The following is a 20,967-nucleotide window of genomic DNA, read 5'->3' as shown; positions in this document are numbered from 1 at the left end:
CTTCAGGGAGTTGTTTCAGTAGTCTGAGAAAGTCTTTCTATCTGCTTTACTTTTGAATACCAATTCCGCAGGCTGTGGAATTCAGTGTTGGTGAGGTTCTTTGCAATGAATTCCAACATCCCTGATATCTGACTTTGTCTTTGATGCTCTTTGTCTCTTCAAACTCATTTGCTGTTGTCAGTCTGTGCTTTGGGTGGTGTTGGGTCTGGAACCCAGGGCTCTGAGCGTGCTAGGCAAGTACTCTACCACTGTTACACCCCTAGCTCCAGTTGCTTTCGCCTTTCAGTATGGCTTTGCCGTTTCCTGTTGGAAGTCTGGCATGATGTGCTGGGTAAAAGAGACAGGAGAACAAGTGTTCAGTGATGTGCTGGTGACGTGTAGAGACAGGGACACATTCTATTTTCCTGTGATCATGTCTTAATCTTTTGGTAAGCCTGAGACCCTGGACTGTACCCCTCACTAATGCTTCTTGGTGTCCATTCTTAGGAGATACAAGATGACTAGAGGGGGCTGGGATTAGTCATTTCCCGTCTACATGAGTGTTTACAGCTGGTTGTAGTTTAGATGTTCTCTTTTCCGTGTCCGGTAGACTCTCATGTCAGTTAGATTATGAGCTGGCAAAAGAGATTCTCCTGAGGGCTGACACTGTTAGGAACTAAATGTCCCCATGTTGTTTAGCTGCCAGAATATGCTGGTGTCACAACAGGTGCTTTCCTCACCTCTTGCCTGAAAAATGAGGGTATTTTCTCTGTTTTCACTGGGATAAATTTCATAAAAGTGTAAGTGTGCTTTCAGGACACTGAGCCTCTTGAGTGCTCAACTTTCAGATTCATCCAACAGTTCATCAGTTTCAGCCATGGCTTTACTACCCTGGTCTTGCTTCCTGTGGAGGCTTCCTGTGGATCTCTGCTCTAGTAGGTTGTAATACTCAGTATCTACTTGTCTATTGACTCTTCTATCATCTCATTCCTCACAGATTTAGTTTAGTTCTCATTTTGTCCAGTGAATTATGTTAGAAGGGAGTAATGACCTCTCCGCCCCTTGAATGTTAAATGGAAAGTTAGAAATCATCCCTCTAAAAATATATTTATTCTTTGAGAATTTCACTCATGCATACAACAAATTTTGACCACATTCATCACTACCATGTCTCCCACTGAACTTTATGTCCTCTTTTTTTAACCCAGTGAGTCCAATTATCCCAGTAAGTACATCTGTTTTAAAACTGAAATGCCTTGTTTTTGTCTCATCTAGGCATTTGCATCTATAATTAGTTTCTTGAAGCATCACTTTATTTGAAAGCAGTAAGTTGTCACTTTTTTAAGGGAAGGCCTCATGTATCCCAGGTAGGCCTTGGACTTCCTGTATAGATGAGGATGGTCTTAAACTCCTGGTCCTCCTGCTTCCACTTCCCAAGAATCCTGAGATTATAAGTGTGGACCACCACACCCAGCTTGTGTGGAGTTGGTGTTGGAACCCAGGACTTTGTGCATGTTAAGTAAGCACTCTGCCAACCAAACTCCAGACCCAGTTTTTATATACTGAAATTGTTTTTTGTTCGTCTCAAAGCAGTTTCCAAGTGGCCTTTATTGTAAGTGGTTTTTTTTTTGTAGGCAATAGCATTTATGTTCCATCATTGGACTAATTTCAGAGAGCACCAGTACTTTCAGACCTCTGAATTTACATTTGTAAAGAACACTTTCTGAGCAATAGGGGAACTGAAAGTAGACAAAAGTGGCTGTCAGTAGGGCTTATAATTTAACCCTTCACTGGTCTCTGTTTTTGGCACAGAGTCTTGCCCAGGCTTGCCTTAAACATGCTGTGTATACAAGCTGCCCTCAAACCCTCTTTCTGTCTCAGCTCCCGAGTGTTCAGATAATGGACATGTGCCTTTATGCTTACCACTTAGCTCTGGAAACTACCTTGTGGCCTTCTAAGTCACTGATTCCCAACTAAGGGGACATTGACCTGAGCAGATTTTAAATCATAAATGCAGCGTGGGATGGAGCACACCTCACATCTAATGGGTAGAGGCCAGTGGTGCTGTTTAGCATTCCTCTCCCAACAGAGACTTCTGGTCTGAAATGCCAATGGTGCTATTATTGGGAGAGATGCATTTAGTCCTTTAAATTGGTTAAGGTCTTTGCCACTTGCCCAGTACCTACCTGTCTGTGCAGCATCTCACTGCTGCTTCACAATGGTCCCTGAAATGTCACAATATGAGATGAGGTAGGCTATGCCTTAAAACTGAAACAGCCTGTAAGTCAACAGCACAGTTGGGACTACCATCCTCCAGGTTCAGTCGTTCACCAAAAAGCCAACGGTTCCTTGGGCCCCTACTTACTTCAGCCACTCCACTTTTCAAAAGCTGGTCATCATGCTTTGTCTTGTGAGTACTGTCACTCCACATGTGTGGAGTATCTGCAAGGTATCTGCAAGGATTGGCTCCAGGGCCTCCTCGGATACACATATTAAAGCCTTTTATATAGAATGGTCTGGCATTTACACATGACCTTTTGGCATTTTCTCCTACACTTGAGGTAGTCTCTACACTGCCTGCCTGTGTATGTGTGCCATGTGAATAATTGTTACATTGTTAGTATTGCTTGCGATTCTGGAAACGGGCTCCACACGTGCCAAGGCTATACTTTCAGCTTTTGCTTTCCCATTTTTTTGTCTTGAGGCTGGATCTGATTAAGTTGCTCTAGCTGACCTTGAACTTGCGGTCCTTTTGCATCAGGCCCAAGGGTAGCTAGGATTAGAGTCTTGCGTTATAAGTTAAGAAATAATGACAAGGGAAACGTCCATATTATTCAGTTCAGGTGAGATGTTAAAACTGTTTTCAGCCTGAAATTGGCTGAATCCTGTGGAAGCTGGAACCTTCTAGAATCCAGCGAATGTGAAAGCCACAGACACGCAGTGTCAGCTGTGTGTTTCTGCCATTTTGGTAGACTAATGTGCCTCTCCTAGCCACACGTTTTTCTCTGTCTTGTGGGCTCCTATTTAATGCCTCCATCTTCAGATATGGTGGAAGCTCTCTACCTGCAAGCAGCATAGCCATTGATAAAGGAAACATTTTTCAATGAATTAGAAGATGCGAAAAAAATGTATAGCAAAATATTAACTTGGTCATATGTAATTGCTTGAAATGAAGGTTTTATATGCTTCCAGAGTAGGCTGGAAAATGGGGGATGGCCTTGGAACTTGTGGGAAAAGAGATCGTGTGGACTCATAAACTGCTTGTTGTGCCTGTAGACTTTATTACTAGGTGTGGTGGCTTACACTGTTAATGTAATGTCAGCACTGCAGAGGCAGAAGCATGTGAATTATGGTGAGTTTGAGGCCACTTTGGGCTATAGTGTGACTTCCAAGCCATTCTGGACTAGAGTGAGACTTCATCTCAAACAAAGAAGAAAAAATAATTTTGTGTTATTAATGACAGATAATTATTGAATTGTTTTCCTCATTAAATTATTCACAGTACTGTCTATTTTCTATTTGAATTGTTCATATGAGCATCCTTTGTTTTTACTGAAAGACCAGTTTTAACCCTGCTTAAGAATGTACTATACACTATGATTTTGTTCCTTAAATGTCTTATTAGAAACAATGTACAAACCAAATGCTTGATGTTTTGTGTCATAATTATCTTGGAATTCTCCTAGTCTTGAATCTCTATGTTTTATAATTTTATTATTCATAAAATGGAAATAGTGAGCCTTTAATAGCTAACCTAGCCCTTTCCTTGATAAAATTATGTAAAGCATAAATAATTGTGATCAGTACCATGTAAGTGTAAGGCTCTTCCAGTTGTGGGTAATTAATAATAATTGTCTTATGAGTTACATCATATACCTAGTTGTCAGAGAATTATTAAAACATTTTCTAGTGTGAACTAAAGTGCATTTGTATTTTTTATTCTGACATCTAGAACTACCCTAAGTAGACTGGGATGTTTTTTTTCTAGGAATTTGATTAAAAGATCTAAAGCTCTGACTTCGGACTTGCTTGACTATTCTTGTTTCTCTACAGGTGTTGCAGAATATCTTGGATACTGAAAAGGAATATGCCAAAGAACTTCAGTCTCTTCTTGTTACTTACCTAAGACCCTTGCAGGCTAATAACAAGTAAGACTCTCTAAACCCTTAGTAAAACACAGCAAGATAATGTCAGGACGTGGAGGCATTACTCCTATGCCACTGAATAATTGATTTTGCCCTTTAAAAGAATTTCCACAGATCACAGGTTGCCAAGAACATGGTCAGGGCAATAGCAGTTATGCAAGATGTTGCTTTCGGAGAGCTTGGCTTGCTTTCTGTGGAAGGAGTGAGCTGATCTGAGATTCTGCCTATGGCAATTTTTGTATTGGATATTTTTTGCCTCTTTTCCCCTTAATATTTTTTAAACTTCAACACTTGGCACTAAGCAATTATATATGCTTATAGGATGGAGTGTGATTTTTCAGTACACCTCTACAATGTGTAATATCAGATCAGGGTAATTGGCATATCCAGCAACTATTTTGAAATATACAATTACTTTTGGCATCCCTAGAAGCCCTACTGTGTTGGAGAACATTCAGAACTTATACCTCCTGTCGAGCTGTACCCTGGACCCCTTAACTGTCCTTTCTCCATCCCACCATCCTACTTATGCTCTCTTCTACTCTCTGTTTCTGTAAAGTTTACTTTTAAAATATTTTTATTTAGAAAGTTTCCATACAAGTATATATTTTATATATATTAAGCATCTTCCCCATCCCTTAGCCTCCTATTTCATGTCCTACTCCTTCTTATTACTCTTCTTTGTTCCCCTGCAGTTTTCTTCTACTTTTATTACACACACATACAATTTTATGTATCTGTATAAAATAAATGAGAAGCAACACCTGATATTTCTTGCAAATAACATAACGTCATTCTTCTTTATAGCTAAACAAGTTTTCTTGTATATAGACAGCACATTTCCCCTGTGCAGTCCTCTAGTGTTGGACACCTGGGTTGCTTAGCTGTCACTAGTGCGGCACCATACCACAAAGTGCAGGTGTGTGGGACCTTCTTTCTAGCTGTCATATTTCCTGTGCATTTTAAAGTAATGGGCCCAGTTGTACCATACAGAAAATGGACTCCTGTGTACTTTTATTAGGAAATCAAATATTTGGAAATTCTCATGCTTACTCTGACTTTTGATTGCCAGGTCACACCTCTTTCCCATGCTCCCTAGTGGAAAGGGTGTGACATCTTGCAAAGGTTTAGAAGAGCACTCTGGGGTGGTGGCAGTGCAAGCCTTTAATCCCAGCACTCAGGAGGCAGAGGCAGGTGGATCTCTGTGAGTTCGAGACCAGCCTGGCCTACAGAGTGAGTTCCAGGACAGTCTCCAAAGCCACAGAGAAACCCTGTCTCGAAAAACAAAACAAACAAACAAACAAAAAAGATTTAGAAGAGCAGGCATCCAGAAAGCAAATGTACAAGACTTATTTTCTAAAGACAAGTTTTCATGAAAGAAAAAATGTATGCTAACACGAATTTAAGAGGGAGTTGGGGAGCAGCTAGAGACAGGAAAGGGAAGGGAGAAATGATGTAATTACATTTTAGTTAAAATATTTAAAAATACTGACCATTTATTGTTTATGTTTGTGGGACTATCATATTTAACAAATAATGGCCATCCTTATTTGTTACTTTGATTACATTTTGCTGGCAATCATAATCTGTAAGTAAAGTTGGAACTTTGGCTCACACAGTGGAAGACAAATCCTCCCCTTATCTCAGGAAAAAGTGAATGTGTGGAAGTTTGTCTAAACTACCAACTCTAGGCTTAAATGAGTTTAGTATAGTTAACTATTTCCCCCCTTTTTTCCTCCCCAAATTGTGCTGTTTAAGTCAAATATCATGCTGAATTTTAATTTAACTGTTCTCATGGTACCGTGGGAAGCATTCTTCATATGGAAGCATTTTCTATTCTCGTGTTTGGTTTTTATTATGCGAACTGTGAAGAGTTGTGTGAATCATAGTTTATAGGGTGTTGTAGGAATACAGCACACCATCCTTTCTAGTTTCCTGGGAGAACTGACCGTCTCCATTAGAGTAGATAAGAAACTGAAGTCTGGACAGGCTCACTGCTTTGATTGTCACACAGCCAACAAGTGACCATGTCTCATGCCACACACTATCTGGCTGGTACCCGCAGAAGAGGGGGCCACTGAAGTAGTCATCCTGAATGGGGGGATGGTAAGATTTCAAATGAGGAAGAAACAAACTCACAATCCTCAAACTGGGAGAGGAGTGAGACCAGCCCTTCCCCTCAGTTTGGTGCTCATGCTGGAGTGAGTTCTGACTGTCTTCTCACCCCACAATGACAAACTGTTTACTGTCTGATGACCAAGAGACTAGATACATTCTTGGGCAGGTTGCAGAAAGTTCAGGGCCCCTGCTTGCTGTGGCTGGGACAGAGAAGCAACCAGAGAAACTGGCTGGCTGCCAGAATCTCCTCAGACAACAGGAGGTGGGAGTTTCCAGTTTCCAGTTCAAGAGGGCACAACAGCAGGGGAACTGGGAGCTTTTCGTGTTCTGAGGGTTACTGGGAATGTTTACTGGGATCTTCCCTTTTTGATTAGTTAGCAAAACTCCTTTGAAAATATTCCCCCGAGGAATTAGCTACGACATATATGCTTTTAAAATTTGTTTTGAGACAGTGTCTCTCATGTAGCTTAGGGCTAGCTTCAGGCTTGAACACATGCCCCTCTTAAATCTACCTCTCAAGTGCTGGGATTACAGGTTTGCCTTACCACATTGTTTTAGGAATATATATATATATATATGCATACATATATATATATATATATAATTTTTTTGGTTTTTAGAGACAGGGTTTCTCTGTATTGTTTTGGAGGCTGTCCTGGAACTCGCTCTGTAGACCAGGCTGACCTGGAACTCACAGAGATCCGCCTTCGTCTGCCTCCCGAGTGCTGGGATTAAAGGCATGCGCCACCAATGCCCAGCAGGATTATATATTTTTAATTTAATTTTTTATATTTGTGAGGGTTTCTTCTGTGAGTACTGTATTTTTACCATTTTCACTCCTTCATTTACCCCTTCCAAAGCCTCACTGTCTCTTTGAACCCATTTAGTATTGCTCATATGTACACGTTTAGGGCTGATAATTCGTTTCTTTGAAAGATTAATTATTTTGTTTTTAATCATGTATATGTCTGTGTGAGTGTATGGCATGTATACATAGGAAGCAATAAGGGGGCAGCAGATCCCTGGAGCTAGAATTATAGGCCGTTGTGAACAGCTCCAGTGTGGGTGCTGAGAATTGAACTTTGGTCCCCCTAAGAGCAGCAAATGTTCTTAACCTCTGAGCCCTCTCTGCAGCCCCAGGAGTGTATATTCTGAAGGAGAGAGAATGTGTGGTGCATCCTTTTCTTAAGTGAATCTTCAGACGAGTGCTTCAGAGTGTGCTCTCTAGGGTTACAAGGCTTAGTATAAGCCTCTCTTTGCTATCCACTGCTCTTTGATGTCCGGTGGATTTGCTTACTACCTTCTCTGTGCCCATGTCTTTTCGTCTGTAAAATGGCACTTAGCCTGTAAATGGCCGTGGTGCTTAGCTCACAGAGCAGCTGAAGCTCCTGTTTGGAAAGTGCTTGCTTGGCTGTTCATGCCTTGTGAGGGTTGGCTCCTGTTCTTAGTATCACTTACTGTTTGGTAAGGGAAAAATGAACGGGAATGTTCCTCATGTAGATGCCCTGCAAAAAACTATTCAGTTGGCCTCTATTTGACTCCATTCCATCCCACAAACGACATTAACAAAGTTCACCTTTATTTTCTCCACTTCATTCTCTTTCATGAAGAATGTTTTTAGTTGTTATTTGAATATTTTCATTTTAGAGGAAGCTAATTTTGCTACCTTTTTCTTTCTGTGCTTGTTGAACATGAATATTTTAATCACTTTCCCATTTTCTCTAGAAGAGATATGTCATAGATTTTTAACTTAGTCCTAATCATATTGTACTTTTATCGATTTTTATACTTTAATATTAAATAATATTGTTTTCCTCATTTCTTAACACAATACCTGAATGCCCCTGATGACCACCAACTTTCTTTGTGATCACTATTCTTGCCTTAGGAAAGATAAACCAAGGAAGGAAGCTAAATGAGGGTGCTAGAGGTCATAGAGTTGTCATAAATTACAAAAGCAGAAGTTCGAACACAAGCACTTTGACTTTCATACTTGCCAGCTATCAGCAAGCCATTAACCAACTGGCCTCCAATTAGATATCTGGACACATCTTTCCATTCTATTAACTGGGACATCATGTTCTATTTTTTTTAATTAGCCTTACTACTGTGGAGTTTACATGTTTATTGGGAAACTTTGAAGAAGTATGCACATTTCAACAGACCCTCTGCCAAGCCCTGGAAGAATGTTCAAAGTAAGTGAGACAGTGACTTTGCTCTTTCCTTCTATGCTTCAAAATTAATTTGAGACAGTGTATCACATAGACCAGAGTGGCTTTGAACTCCCTATATAGTAGAGACTGACCTTAAACTTCTGATACTCCCACCTTCAGCTCCCAAGTATTGGGATTATAAGCTTAGGTCAGGCACGAGGACACTTTATGTTTATGTATTTGCTGCAATTTCAAGCCATTGTCCCGGAACAAAGCAAAAATCTAAAGATGAACAGCCCTACACAGACAGTGATGGTGTTTAGTGTCAAACCACCCTAATCCCCCTAGTAAACTGTTTGTGGCTTTAATTTGAAATCTCATCATTTATTTGATTTGTATGAACGTTTGCCTTCATGTATGTATGTACACCAGGTCAGAAGATGATGTTGGATCCCCTGGAGCTGGAGTTGTAGGTGGTTATGAGCCACCATGTGTGCTGGCAACTGAACTCTGGTCCTCTAGAAGAGCTGAGCCATCTCCGCAATGCTAATGACAATAGCTCTGATGTTGATAAGATATTTTTTATTTTATGTGCTTAAGGTTGCTTGGAAAAGTCATTTAAATCATTTATTTAGTACCCACCCCCGTTTCTGACTCCTTGGATTGAGGCCTTATGTACTCTAGGCAGGCGCTCTACCCCTGGTCCTCACTTTGCCCAAGCACAACCCCATCTCTTCGGTTCCAGAAGGCTTCAAGCTCACTGTGTAGCCAAGTTGAGTCCTAAAGTTCAGATCGTTATACCTATCCCCCTGGCATTACAATAGTTACCACCATGTCTGACTTGTTTCTTTCTAGTACTCCTGGTATTGTGTCGGTTATAGTCTGACTTCAAACATACAGAATTGGAGAAGGAAAAGTATATGTTCTATGTGAAACCACAGCATGATTTTTAAAAAGATGTATTTATTTATATTTTATGTATAAGGGTGTTTTTCTGCAATATATGTATGTGTGTGCACCATGCGCATGAACAGTGAGCTCAGAGGCCAGAGAGGGAGCTGGATCCCCTGAGACTGGAACTACAGACAGTTGTGAGCCCTCAGTGTGGGAGGATGCTGAGAACTGAACCCGGGTCCTCTGAAATAGAAGCCAGTAATCTTCACCACTGAGCAACCTCTCCAACCCCCTCAGCATAGTTTTGATGGCTACTTGATTGCTGCATTATATTGTAAACATTATATTACAGAGTTCACTGAAATGGTCTTCTGACAGGGTACTTCTGGTTTAAATGAATTTTCCAGTGTATCTTGAAAAAACTGGTGACTTTCCTGGATACCTTCTGAGCTTCATGGGATGAAACTTTGTCCAAGATGTGTTATGCTGTTTAATTCAGTCAGTCTTGTCTGTGCTTGGTTATGATGTGAATTTGAATATTCTTAGTTTATCAAGAGAAATTTGAATATTGCCATCCTAGAAACAAGCAGCCCTACTATTAGTTCCAAGTAAGAATCTTATCCTCTACAGCAGAATTTTCTTGGTAGCTAGAATTTATTTTTAAATTTTATTAATTTAATGTGTTTTACCTGCATATGTCTGTGCACCACATGCATGAGTTACAGACGCTTGTAAGCCATCATGTGGGTGCTGGGAATTGAACTTGGGTCCTCTGGAAGGGCAGTCAGTGCTCTCAACCATCGGGGCATCTCTCCAGCCAGGTGGCTAGAATTTTAATCAATGATCAAAAGTGTATTCCAGGGATAAAGTGCCTCCAGTATACCTGAAAATAAATAAATAAATAAATAACCCCCATAGCAGTACATCAAAAGATTTACCTGTTTCTGGGCTCAATTGCAAGTGTCTTCTGGTTCCTAGTTTACATTCTGTGCTTCACATGTTTTGCTTACAGGCTTCCAGAAAACCAGCACAAAGTAGGAGGCTGTCTACTGAACCTCATGCCTCATTTTAAATCGATGTACCTGGCTTACTGTGCAAATCATCCTTCAGCTGTCAACGTGCTCACCCAGCACAGGTAATGTCCTGGCTTTCCCCCAGCTCAACTGTTCTGCAGAGAGCCTTGTTAAGGAGGACTTCTGGGAATCCAAGGTCTCCAGTTAAGCCCTTGATTATCTCTGCTCTACAGGCCAAGACTGAATTCCACTAATGCAACAAATAATTTATTGAGTACCCACTGTAGGCAAGCTTGGAAATACACCAATGAGCATAGTAGTAGTGATCCAGGAAGAGAGGGTCTCACCTATTTGGGAGAGAAATGCAGTTATCAAGTGAAACACTGTGGACAAGTGTTGCAAGAGGCTTGTCAGAAGAATTCTGGGAACTTTGCAATATAATAAGTTAGGGGGGTTAGGGTTAGGGTGGAGGAAAAATCAGGGAAGACTTTGCTTAAGTAAAATTCCATTTAACATTAATGGATTAACCCTACATATACCAAGTATTATTGTTTACATTGAGATCAACATATGTGTAATTGCAAGATGTGTTAATTGCACACATTATTGAGTTTCACTGTGACATTTCTACATATGCATGTCTTGGTAGGATATATCCACTCTTCTCTTACTTTTTCCCCCATCGAGTCACAGGTTGTCAGTTTACTCTATTCAGATTGATATTTGATTTGTTTTGATTTAGGATCAGATCAGTCCATAGTTCAGGCTGCCATCAAATTCTTGGCAGTCCTACTGCCTCACCCTCTCAACTATACACACCACCTGGTATTTCTTTAGTTCTAGTTCCTGAATATGAGACAAATATGCAGCTTTTGTGTTTCTGTACTAAATTTATTTTGCTTAGCATGATAACCTTTATTTCCATCTACTTTCTGTAAACATCATTCACTTCTTTATCACTGAATAATAGTCCAGTATAGATAGAAAGATATATAGATATAAAGGCCCAGGTACATATGTGCGCATGCGCGTGCGCACGCGCACGCACGCACGCGCACACACACACACACACACACACACACACACACACACACACACACACCACAGAGGCTGATTCCATTGCTTAACTATTACAATTAAGAGACTCAGTATACGCGGGTGTGCAGATAGCTCTGTTGAATGTTGCCTTCATTTCTTCAGCTATACACAAAAGGGTTATATAGCTGATAGTTTTGTTTTTAGTGTTTTGAGGAATTTCTACTCTGTATAGTGGCTAGAATAAGATATATTCCTATAATAACACAGTTTCTTTTCCATGTGTCTGCCAGCATTGGTTGTTGTTTTCTGAATGTGAACCATCTGACTCAGGGTGAGATGGGATTCCCAATACTGTTTTGATTTGCATCTTCTTGATGGCTGAATATGGAATTTTCCCCCCACAAATTTGCCATTTGTGCTTCTCCTTTGGGGAAGTGTTTGCACAGATGACTTGATCATTTATTTATTTTATTATTTCTTCTTTGGCTAAATGTAATGAATTTTTTAAAGAAAATTTTCATAGCGTTAAAAAGAAAAATCCCAGGGCAGGCAGGCTATAAACCCACCAGCTGCAGAGAGGAGGGAGTTGGAGAGGGGAGAGGGAGATTGCCATTTGAGCCAAGCCAGCATGGAGGTCAGCCAGATGGCAGACAGGCAGGAAGGGAAGCATCAGGGAGAGAGTGAAAATAACTCAAGTTCCAGAGAAAGTGTGCTCAGGCTCTGGCCAGTAGCAGAAAGAAAAAGACAAAAAGGAAAAGGCATGAGCATTAGGGTAACTCTGTACTTTGTGAGTTTTGAGAAAACATTTCTTTGACATTCTGGTGAACATTGCTTTCCCATTTCATGGGTCGTCCTTTTGTTCAGTTGTTTCTTTTGCAGTGTGCTTTTTTTTTAAATAGCATCTCTGGAGTGGCATATGCCGATTCTTGCTTGATTTTCTAGCATATGGAGTTCTCAGAAAGTGCTCGCTTATACTGTATTTCAGAGTTTCCTCCTAGTAGTTTCAAAGTTTCTCACCTTACATTGAGGTCTTTGATCAATTTTTGAATTTATTTTTGTGCAGCGCATGAGAGATATGAAAGGAGTCTCATTCTTTGACACGGCATTACTCAGTTTTCCCCAGTCTTTGTGTGCCACTGATCCTTAATATTTTTTCTCCTCTCTATTTAATTCATGTTTTCCCTGAACTCTGCTACTTCTGAGGTGCTGATCGATACAAATCTCAAGAAGTGAAATGGCTAAGCAGTAGGCGCTGGCAAGGAACTTAGCTAACTAACACTTACTGGAAGCTGTGTGCCACTTCCTTTAATAATTTGCCCGGATACAATTGGTTTTGAGTTTTCAAAAACAAATGATTGATTGCTATCTCCCGTCAGAATAATCTTTACAGGGCTGGGGAGGTGACTTAATGAGAAAAATGTTTCCCACTCAAATATAAATATACCTGAGTTGGGATCTCTAGTATCTGTCCATGTAAGGAAAACCAGGGCAGGCATGGAAGTGCCTGTCTGTAAGACCAGAGCTGGGAGAGCAAAGGCAGGCACCTCCTTGATGCTCCATGGCTAGCTAGTCTAGCTGAACACTGAGCTTCAGACTGAATGATAATTTGGAAGGCGTCTGGCATTGATCTCTTGTTTTCACATGTATACCAGCATGCATACTCAAGCACATGTGTGCTTGCACACACACACACACACACACACACACACACACACACACACACACACCCCAAATGAGAAAATAAGTCTTCACAGTCTAGATGAGTGACAGATATCTTCAACAATTTTTTATATTCTGAATACTCATCTTTGACACATTCACAAAAAATATTTATAGGATCAGAAATGGATTAAAGGATGGAAGATGAAGTTTGACCACTGGAATCATATGTAAGAAACCCAGGTGGGACAATAATATTGCCAAAACACATTGACTCGTTTTGTGCCGTCCCCCAGACTGGATTCAGAACAGACATAGGTTCTGAACACAGCTCAAGATGGGAAAGAAGAGGCTTTGATGTGTCCTACATTTGACATCCCAGAGCCAGGCTAGAAAATTAGTTGATATCAACCCTCAGAAGTAGCAGACATTTTAACTATGGAAATCAGTATGAAAGTTCCTTTTAAAACTATAATTTTAAACTAAAAAACAGTATCCCTCCCTTGACTATGTATTCAAAGGAATCAAGGCCAGTATACAATAAAAACACCTGCACACACATGCTTATCATAGGCATATTCACAAGAGCCAGGTGCCCATCAGTGGATGAATGGGCAATCAATGTGGCATTTATACACAAAGGAATATTTTTCAGTCACAAAGAAGAATAAAATCAAGAGTTTCTAACTTCTTTTTTAAATACTTCCTCAAAACACACAACCAACCAAACAAACAAAAAAACAAGGATACCGTAGACATAAGATTGTATTGACTATACTTTGTTGGACTGGTGAGATAGTTAAGAGGTGAATGGTGCTTGTCACACAGACCTAACAACCTGAATTCAGTCCCTAAATCCTAATCCCACAGTGGAAGGAGAGAACTGATTACCTTACCCACATACCCACATTCACTCATGCATACACATCTCTCCCTCCTTCTCTCTCTCTCTCTCTCTCTCTCTCTCTCTCTCACACACACACACACACACACAACATACACACAAAACATCATAATCATAAGTAAATTGAAAAGAGAAAAATGTATTTTAAAAAAGAGTGAATTTTAGCATAGACACTTTAATGCAAGTCATTCAACTGCTTAAAGGGAATGTTAGCTAATAATAGCATTGAATATGTTCTGGGCATGCAGTTATAAGACGCTATGAGGAAGTTACTATTATTACCATCTCTGCTTACAGATAAGTTGCTGTCAGGCTTAGGTTGAGTAATATGCCTAAGAACTCATAATTGATAAATGGTAGAGTCAGAAGTCGGGTCACCCAGGTTTCTAAAAATATTTTTGGTAAGATCGACATTTTACCCACAAAGAATAACATAAATGCATTTTTGAAGAATTATAATAAAATATGCTTTACACCCAAGAGCCCACCATCTAACTCAGGTGGCATCTTTCCTGTATTCACGGAATTGCACAATTGCCATACTAAATTTTGGAATATTTTTAGCACCCCTAAGCAAATGTATACTTTAACAGTCACCCCACATATTCTAAAACCAATTAACCAAATTAACTACTTCAATCACTAGGTATTTGTTCATACTGGACTTGGTATAGGTAGGCACATACAATATGTGGCTTTTTGTGTGTGGCGTCTTTCACTTAGCATTTTTGCCTTTTCAATTATATTTTATGTAGGAAACACAATAATGAGTTTGATTATAAATATATATACAATTGTACTTTGTTCATTTCCTTCCCTATATATTCTGTGTATAAGCACAAACATGCAGTATTTATTTTCCTCCATTAATCTTGTTTGCTTCCTCCTTTGCTATCCCTTTAGACTCCCTTCTCTCCCTACAATCAAATCTACCTTTGAGTCACGTACACTTGTGTGTGTGTCTCTGTGTGTGTGTGTGTGTGTGGTGTGTTCTGCATATGAAATGAAATGTAACACTTCTATTTATTGGTTCATTTCAACTGTTAACTTGTCACAACCTAGGACCTAGGAATATTTTCCTATCTTATATTGATTCTTGGTAACTGTTTTGATTGTTAATTGATGTAGGAAGACCCAGGCCACTCCCTAGGCAGGAGTTTCTGAATAGTGTAAGAGAAGAAAAATGAGCTGAGAGCAAGAAAGGATCCGTGTGCTTACTGTTTCAGTTCTTATCTGTGGAGGTTTTGATTTAATTTCTTGCCTTGACTTCCCCATAATAATGGACTATAAGCTTCATTTATAAGCTAAATGAACTCTTTCTCCTCTAAATTGCTTTTATTTGGGATATTTTGTTATAGCAACAGAAAAGAAACTAGGGACACTTTGATTTCGGAGTCTGGCTTATTTCACTAAACATAATTTTCTTCAGTTCAGTCCGTTTTTATTATGGCTGGACAAAATTCCACTGTTTACGTACACTGTATTTTCTTTATCCATTCATTTGTTGATGAACCTCTAGGTTGGCTGTGTTTCCTGGATGTTGTGAATAAGCATGGATGTGCAAATATCTCTGTGGTCTATTGATTTAGATTGCTTTGGACATCTACCCAAGAGTAGTATAGCGGACTCCTATTCTATTTTTAGTTCTGAGCTTCACTGTTTGTTTTATGAGGAGCAGTCACACTGATTTCCATAGTAGTTGGACTAGTTCGTATTCCCACTGGCAGTGTGTAAACGGTCCTCTTTCTCCCCATCCTAGCCAACATTTTTTCAAATTAAAATCACTTGTTCTTTTTTTTAAAGTTTTTATAAAGTATATGTTGAGTGTTAGGCATGTCCCCTCATGCCTGCTAACCTTCCTTTTCTCACCCGTCTCTTCCTGTTAGCCTCCTTTATTTCCCTAGACAGTTTCACATATGTCTTCATGTACATATACACAATTTTAGTATCTCTATAAAATCTGAGAACCACAATCAAGAGGAAAAAATGGTATTTGTCTTTCTGAGAATGACTTGATTTACTTGCTATGATTATCTGCAGTTGCATCCATTTTCCTGCAAACAACATTAGCATTTGTTGTTGTTTTCTTAGTGGAATTGGATAGAATCTCAATGGAGTTTTAATTTTCATTTCCCTGATGTTTGCATGTTTTAAAGCTTTCCACGCACTATAAGATTATCAACATAGCATTTAAAAATATATACACGGGGGCTGGAGAGATGGCTCAGTGGTGAGGAATGTGTGCTGCTCTTACCTGAGTTCTGTTTCCAACATCCACATCAGAAGACTCACAAATACCTGTAACTCCAGCTCCAAGCGATTCAGTGCCCTCTTCTGGTCCTATAGCCACTAGCATGGGCTCATATACACACATAAACACGCATATAAATAAAAAGTAAATGTTTTGAGAATTGTATTCCACAAACTGTTCTTCATTCACCAGCTGATGGATCATGGGTAGTGTTGTGTTGGAAAATCAAATTTGTGTAGATATGTTTGCATTTCTTGAACTCCTGGATTCTCCAGTCTTTACCTCCCAAGTACTGGGATTGCTGCCTTGGTTTTCGTCTTGTTTCTCTTTGTGGTGCCGGGACCTCACAGACACTGTAATACCAGCCAAACCACATCTCCATCTCTCTCTGTTTAACTTTACAAGAACTCAGACTATATTCCAAAGTGACTGCATCAATGTATTCTCCTACCAGCAGTGGTGGAGAGTTCCTTTTTTTCCATAACCTGATATTTGTTATTGTCAGTCAATCTTTTTCCCCTCTGTGTTGCATGAATATATGCATGCATTTTTGCATGTGGGGGCGCATGTGTATGGAGGCCCAAGGTTAATATCAGGATTAATTTTATTGATTGCTCTTTTGATTTATACACAGAGGCAAAATTTCTCAAATTGGCTAGTCTCATTAGCCAATTTGGCCTGGAGATCACTTACCTCTACTTTCTGAGGCTGGAATTACAGGTGGGTGGGCTACCATGCCATCCCAGCATTTACATGTTTCAGGGTATCCAAACTCTGGTTATCTTGTTTATGTAGCAAGTGCTTTAATTACTAAGTCATCTTCCCAACCCAGTCTCTTTTTATTATAGCCACATTAATTGGATGTACAATAATTTTTCATTGCCATATTGGCTTCATTTTCTTAATGAGTAATCATGTCTGCCATCTTTAATTTGTTCATTGGCAATCTATATCTTCATTTTTCATCGTCATATTTTTACATATTTCATCTCTATATGAACTTTATTTTAGCTGATAAATAAACTCATAAAAGTTATATGTGTTTATAGGGTACTGTGTGATGTTTTGATACACGCATAATCTGTCTAATATTTAAATAATATTAAACACACCTATGTATTCAGACATTTAGCATTTCTTTATGGTGAAAGCTTGTGAATGATTTCCTCTATCATTTTTAGATGTACTTTGTATTACTGTTACTCCAGTCACTTTCTATGGACATTAGAGCAGCTTGCTCCTCTCTGGGTGTAACTTAATACTCATGGGACAAGATTCCACCCTTCCCCCACTCCATGACTCTCTCCAGTCATATGCAATCATTATTCTGCTGTCAACTTCCACGAGGCCCACTTTCGCAAATTTCATGTACAAGTGAGATCATGACATTGGTTTTTTTTTCTGTTCCTGGTTTATTTCACATAGCATAATTATCTCCAGTTCCATCTATGCTGTCACAAATGATGGTATTTTTGACAGCCTAATGGTGTTTCTTTGTCCATATGTACCATATTGTCTTTATTAATTGATTAATGGACACTTAGGTTGGTTCCATTTCTTGGCTATTGTGGAAAGTGTTGTGATAAATATGGGAGTCAGATATTTCTACAACATACTGATCTCATTTCTCTTAGACAGATACCCAATCATGTGTTTGTTAGATTATATGGCAGTTCCTGTTTTTAATTTTTTGAGGAACCTCCATACTGCACAATACTATACATTTTACATAATATCTGGACTAATGTACATTCCCTCAAGAGTGTGCATGGGCTCCTGTTTTTCCATATCCTTACAATCACTTCACATTTATTTCTTTATTTTGCCTTTTGGAAATAGGCATTCTTACTAGAGTGAACCTCATTGTGGTTTTGATTTGCCTTGCCTGATGACTGGTGTCTAACACATTTTCTTGTTTGTTGGTCATTTGTGTGATCTTTTGAGAAATGTATATTTCAATTTTTAAATCAACTAATTTTTTTGCTACTGACTTTTTGAGTTTTTTATATTATTATTCTGGCCATTAACCCTTTGTCAGATGTTTTAGGAATATTTTCTCCCATTCTATAGAGTATTCACTATTTATGCTGTTGATCTTTTTATTGTGTTCATTTGACATAAAGCTATTTCTCCTTTTGCTCTTTAAACTTTTTCATTTATTTATTTCATGCATGTGCACATGCCAGGTGTGAAGGCCAGAGGACTCTCCTTGAACCATCAAAATCAGGTTACTAGGATAGGTCACAAGTGTCACTACTGGTTGAGCCATTAATCTGTCCCCCACTTCTTTTTGCTGTTTTTGTACTTTAACCCCTCTGTGTTTTCCTAGTAGATTCCCAGCTTCAGGTCTTACATTAAGTCAGGGATCAATCGTGAGTTGATCTTTGTAGCTAGTAAAAGATGAAAAGTCTAGTTTCATTCTACTACACTGAATGCCCAGCTCTGCCAACATCGTTTATTTAGACTGTCTTTTCACTGTGATGTGTTCTTAATACTCGTGTCAGAAGTCAGTTGGCTGTAGATATATAGTTTTGCTCTAGGCTCTCTATGCTTTTCCAATGGTCTATGTGTATGAGTTTTTATCAATGGCCAATCTACACTGCTTGTGGCAACATTGTAATGCATTTTGAAATGAAACAGTGTAATAACATACACTTTTTTCTCAAGACTGCTGTGGCTTTTCCTTTTTGTTGTGCTATCCAGATTTTAGATTATTTTTCCAATTCTATGAAGACTATCACTGAGATTTTTTATTGTACAGGTATGTTATATAAATATAAGTAAAAGTATATCCATATCATGGTGCATGTGTGTTAGTTTGGGAAGTTGATTCTCTATTTTACCCTGGGATCCTAGAAGCAAACTCAGGCTGTCAGGTTTGCACAGCAAAAGCCTTTACCCACTGAGACATCTCATCAGCCCTATGCATTTAAATAATAATGACTTCCTGTTCCTTGTGTTGTCTTCATTTTCTTTCAACAGTGCTTCGTGCTGCTCAGTGTTTCTTTCACTTCTGATTGAATTTATTCCTAGATATTTCATTTTTGATAGCTGCTATAATTGAGATTACTTTCTTCGTTTCTAATTCAGTATCAGTACATGACAATGGTTTTCTGTCTTGCAACTTCACTAAATTTGTTTGTTAGTTCTAGTATATCTTGTTAGAATCGTGAGATTTTCCGTACTCTCTCATCCCATTTGCAAACACTGACAATCTGCTTCCCTCTCTTTTAGTTTGGGCAAGCTTCCTTCTATCTTCTTCCTGATTGTTTTGCCTAGGACTTCTTGTACTAAAGTTGAATAAAAGTGGTGTAAGTGAGCATCCTTGTTTTGTTTCAGATCATAGAAAATAAGAATCCAGCTTTTCCCTATTCAGTATAATGTTAGCTGTTTGGTTAGATATATAGCCTTTATTACATTGGGATTCTTTCCTTCTATAGCTAATTTGTTCCATGTTTATTAGCTGGTGAATAATGAGTCAGGCCTATACCCCTAGGACGAATTTCACTTGATCTCAGTAAATAATCTTTTGAATGTGCTGTTGGATAAAGTTTCTAGGTTTTGTTGAGGGTTTTCCATCTGTGTTATTCATGGATTCTGCTCTTTGGTTTTAGTGAGTCCTTGTCTGTTCCTACAGTGAGCTGGCCTTGTAAATTCTACATTGAATAACTTCGACCTCTTTTATGTTTGGGGATAATTTAAGAACTAATTGTTGTTCTCCTTGAAAAAGTAGAATTTAGCAATGAAATCATCTTTTTGTTGGATTTTCTTGGATGGAAGACTTATTCCTGATTCAATGTCGTTACTTTATTGGTCTGTTCAGGTTTTCTGTTTCTTAGTAAGTTATACACCTGAGGATTCATCCATTTCTTCTATATAGCTTGATATTGTATAATAATAATCTTGAAAGAACTTTGTGTATTTCTGTGATATCAGCTGTCGCAACAAAGAAATGAAAGTTCATTTTTAGTGTGTTTTTTCTGAGTATCAGAAATTTTTCCATGTTGTGTCTCCATTTTTATTTGTTTTAAAAGTTTTCAATATATCTTTTGTAATCTTTCCTTGATCCACTGTTTATTCAAGACTAAGTTGCCTAAATTACACTTATTTGTATAGTTTCCAAAGTTTTCCTTGTTATACACTTGTAGTTTTAATGCATCATATTGAGTTTGTTTTGTAGTCTACTGTTTGATGTATCCCAGAGAATGTTCTGCATGTGGTGAGAACTGTTACCTAGAATGCTTTGTACATGCCTAAGAGATCCATTTGGTCTAGCATGCAATTTAATTCTAATGTTCCTTTGTTGCATTTGTATACTACTGCAGAAGAAGGGGTGTTAAGGTCTCCAGCTATTACTGTGTTGGAGCTTGTCTCTTCAGGTTTATTGATATTTGGTTGATATATTTACTTGCATATGTTTTATATATTGAGTACATAAAATTGTTTCACCTTACAGAATTGATCCCTTTATCATTATTTAGTGTCTTCTTACTGATTCAGATTTGAAACCTATTGTATATAATGTAAGTGTGAATATTCTTGCTTTCTTTTGGATTCCATTTGTATGGAGCATCTTTGAGTCAGAATTGTACTCTGTACCTCAGGCTGGCCTCAAACTCATGACAATATTTCTGACTCCATCTACTAAGTGTTGGGATTATTGATACAAGCTACAACATCTAGCCACCTTCACTTTTAGTTTTATGTCATGGAGTTTCTGCCATATAACATACAGTTGGGTCTTCCTTTTGTTAATTCATTCAGTTCTATTTACATTCAGGTAATTGTCAATAGTAGGGCTGTACAGCAGCCA

At 38.7% G+C, this 20,967-nt stretch overlaps 1 protein-coding gene across 1 annotated transcript in view; it reads left to right on the top strand.

The window, feature by feature from the left end:
• The window catches only part of Arhgef6 (Rac/Cdc42 guanine nucleotide exchange factor 6), a 115,085-nt gene that overhangs the window by 53,486 nt on the left and 40,632 nt on the right, over positions 1–20,967 (top strand). The window contains 3 exon segments of the mRNA XM_013123987.3: positions 4,033–4,127; positions 8,342–8,437; positions 10,302–10,424. Of these exon segments, the coding sequence (XP_012979441.2) occupies positions 4,033–4,127; positions 8,342–8,437; positions 10,302–10,424 (314 nt within the window).

This window comes from Mesocricetus auratus, unplaced genomic scaffold (assembly GCF_017639785.1).
Source record: "Mesocricetus auratus isolate SY011 unplaced genomic scaffold, BCM_Maur_2.0 Super-Scaffold_100003, whole genome shotgun sequence".
Classification (NCBI taxonomy): Eukaryota; Metazoa; Chordata; class Mammalia; order Rodentia; family Cricetidae; genus Mesocricetus; species Mesocricetus auratus.
The sequence above is the reverse complement of the archived record's forward strand: the minus strand, read 5'-3'. Positions and strand labels throughout refer to the sequence as shown.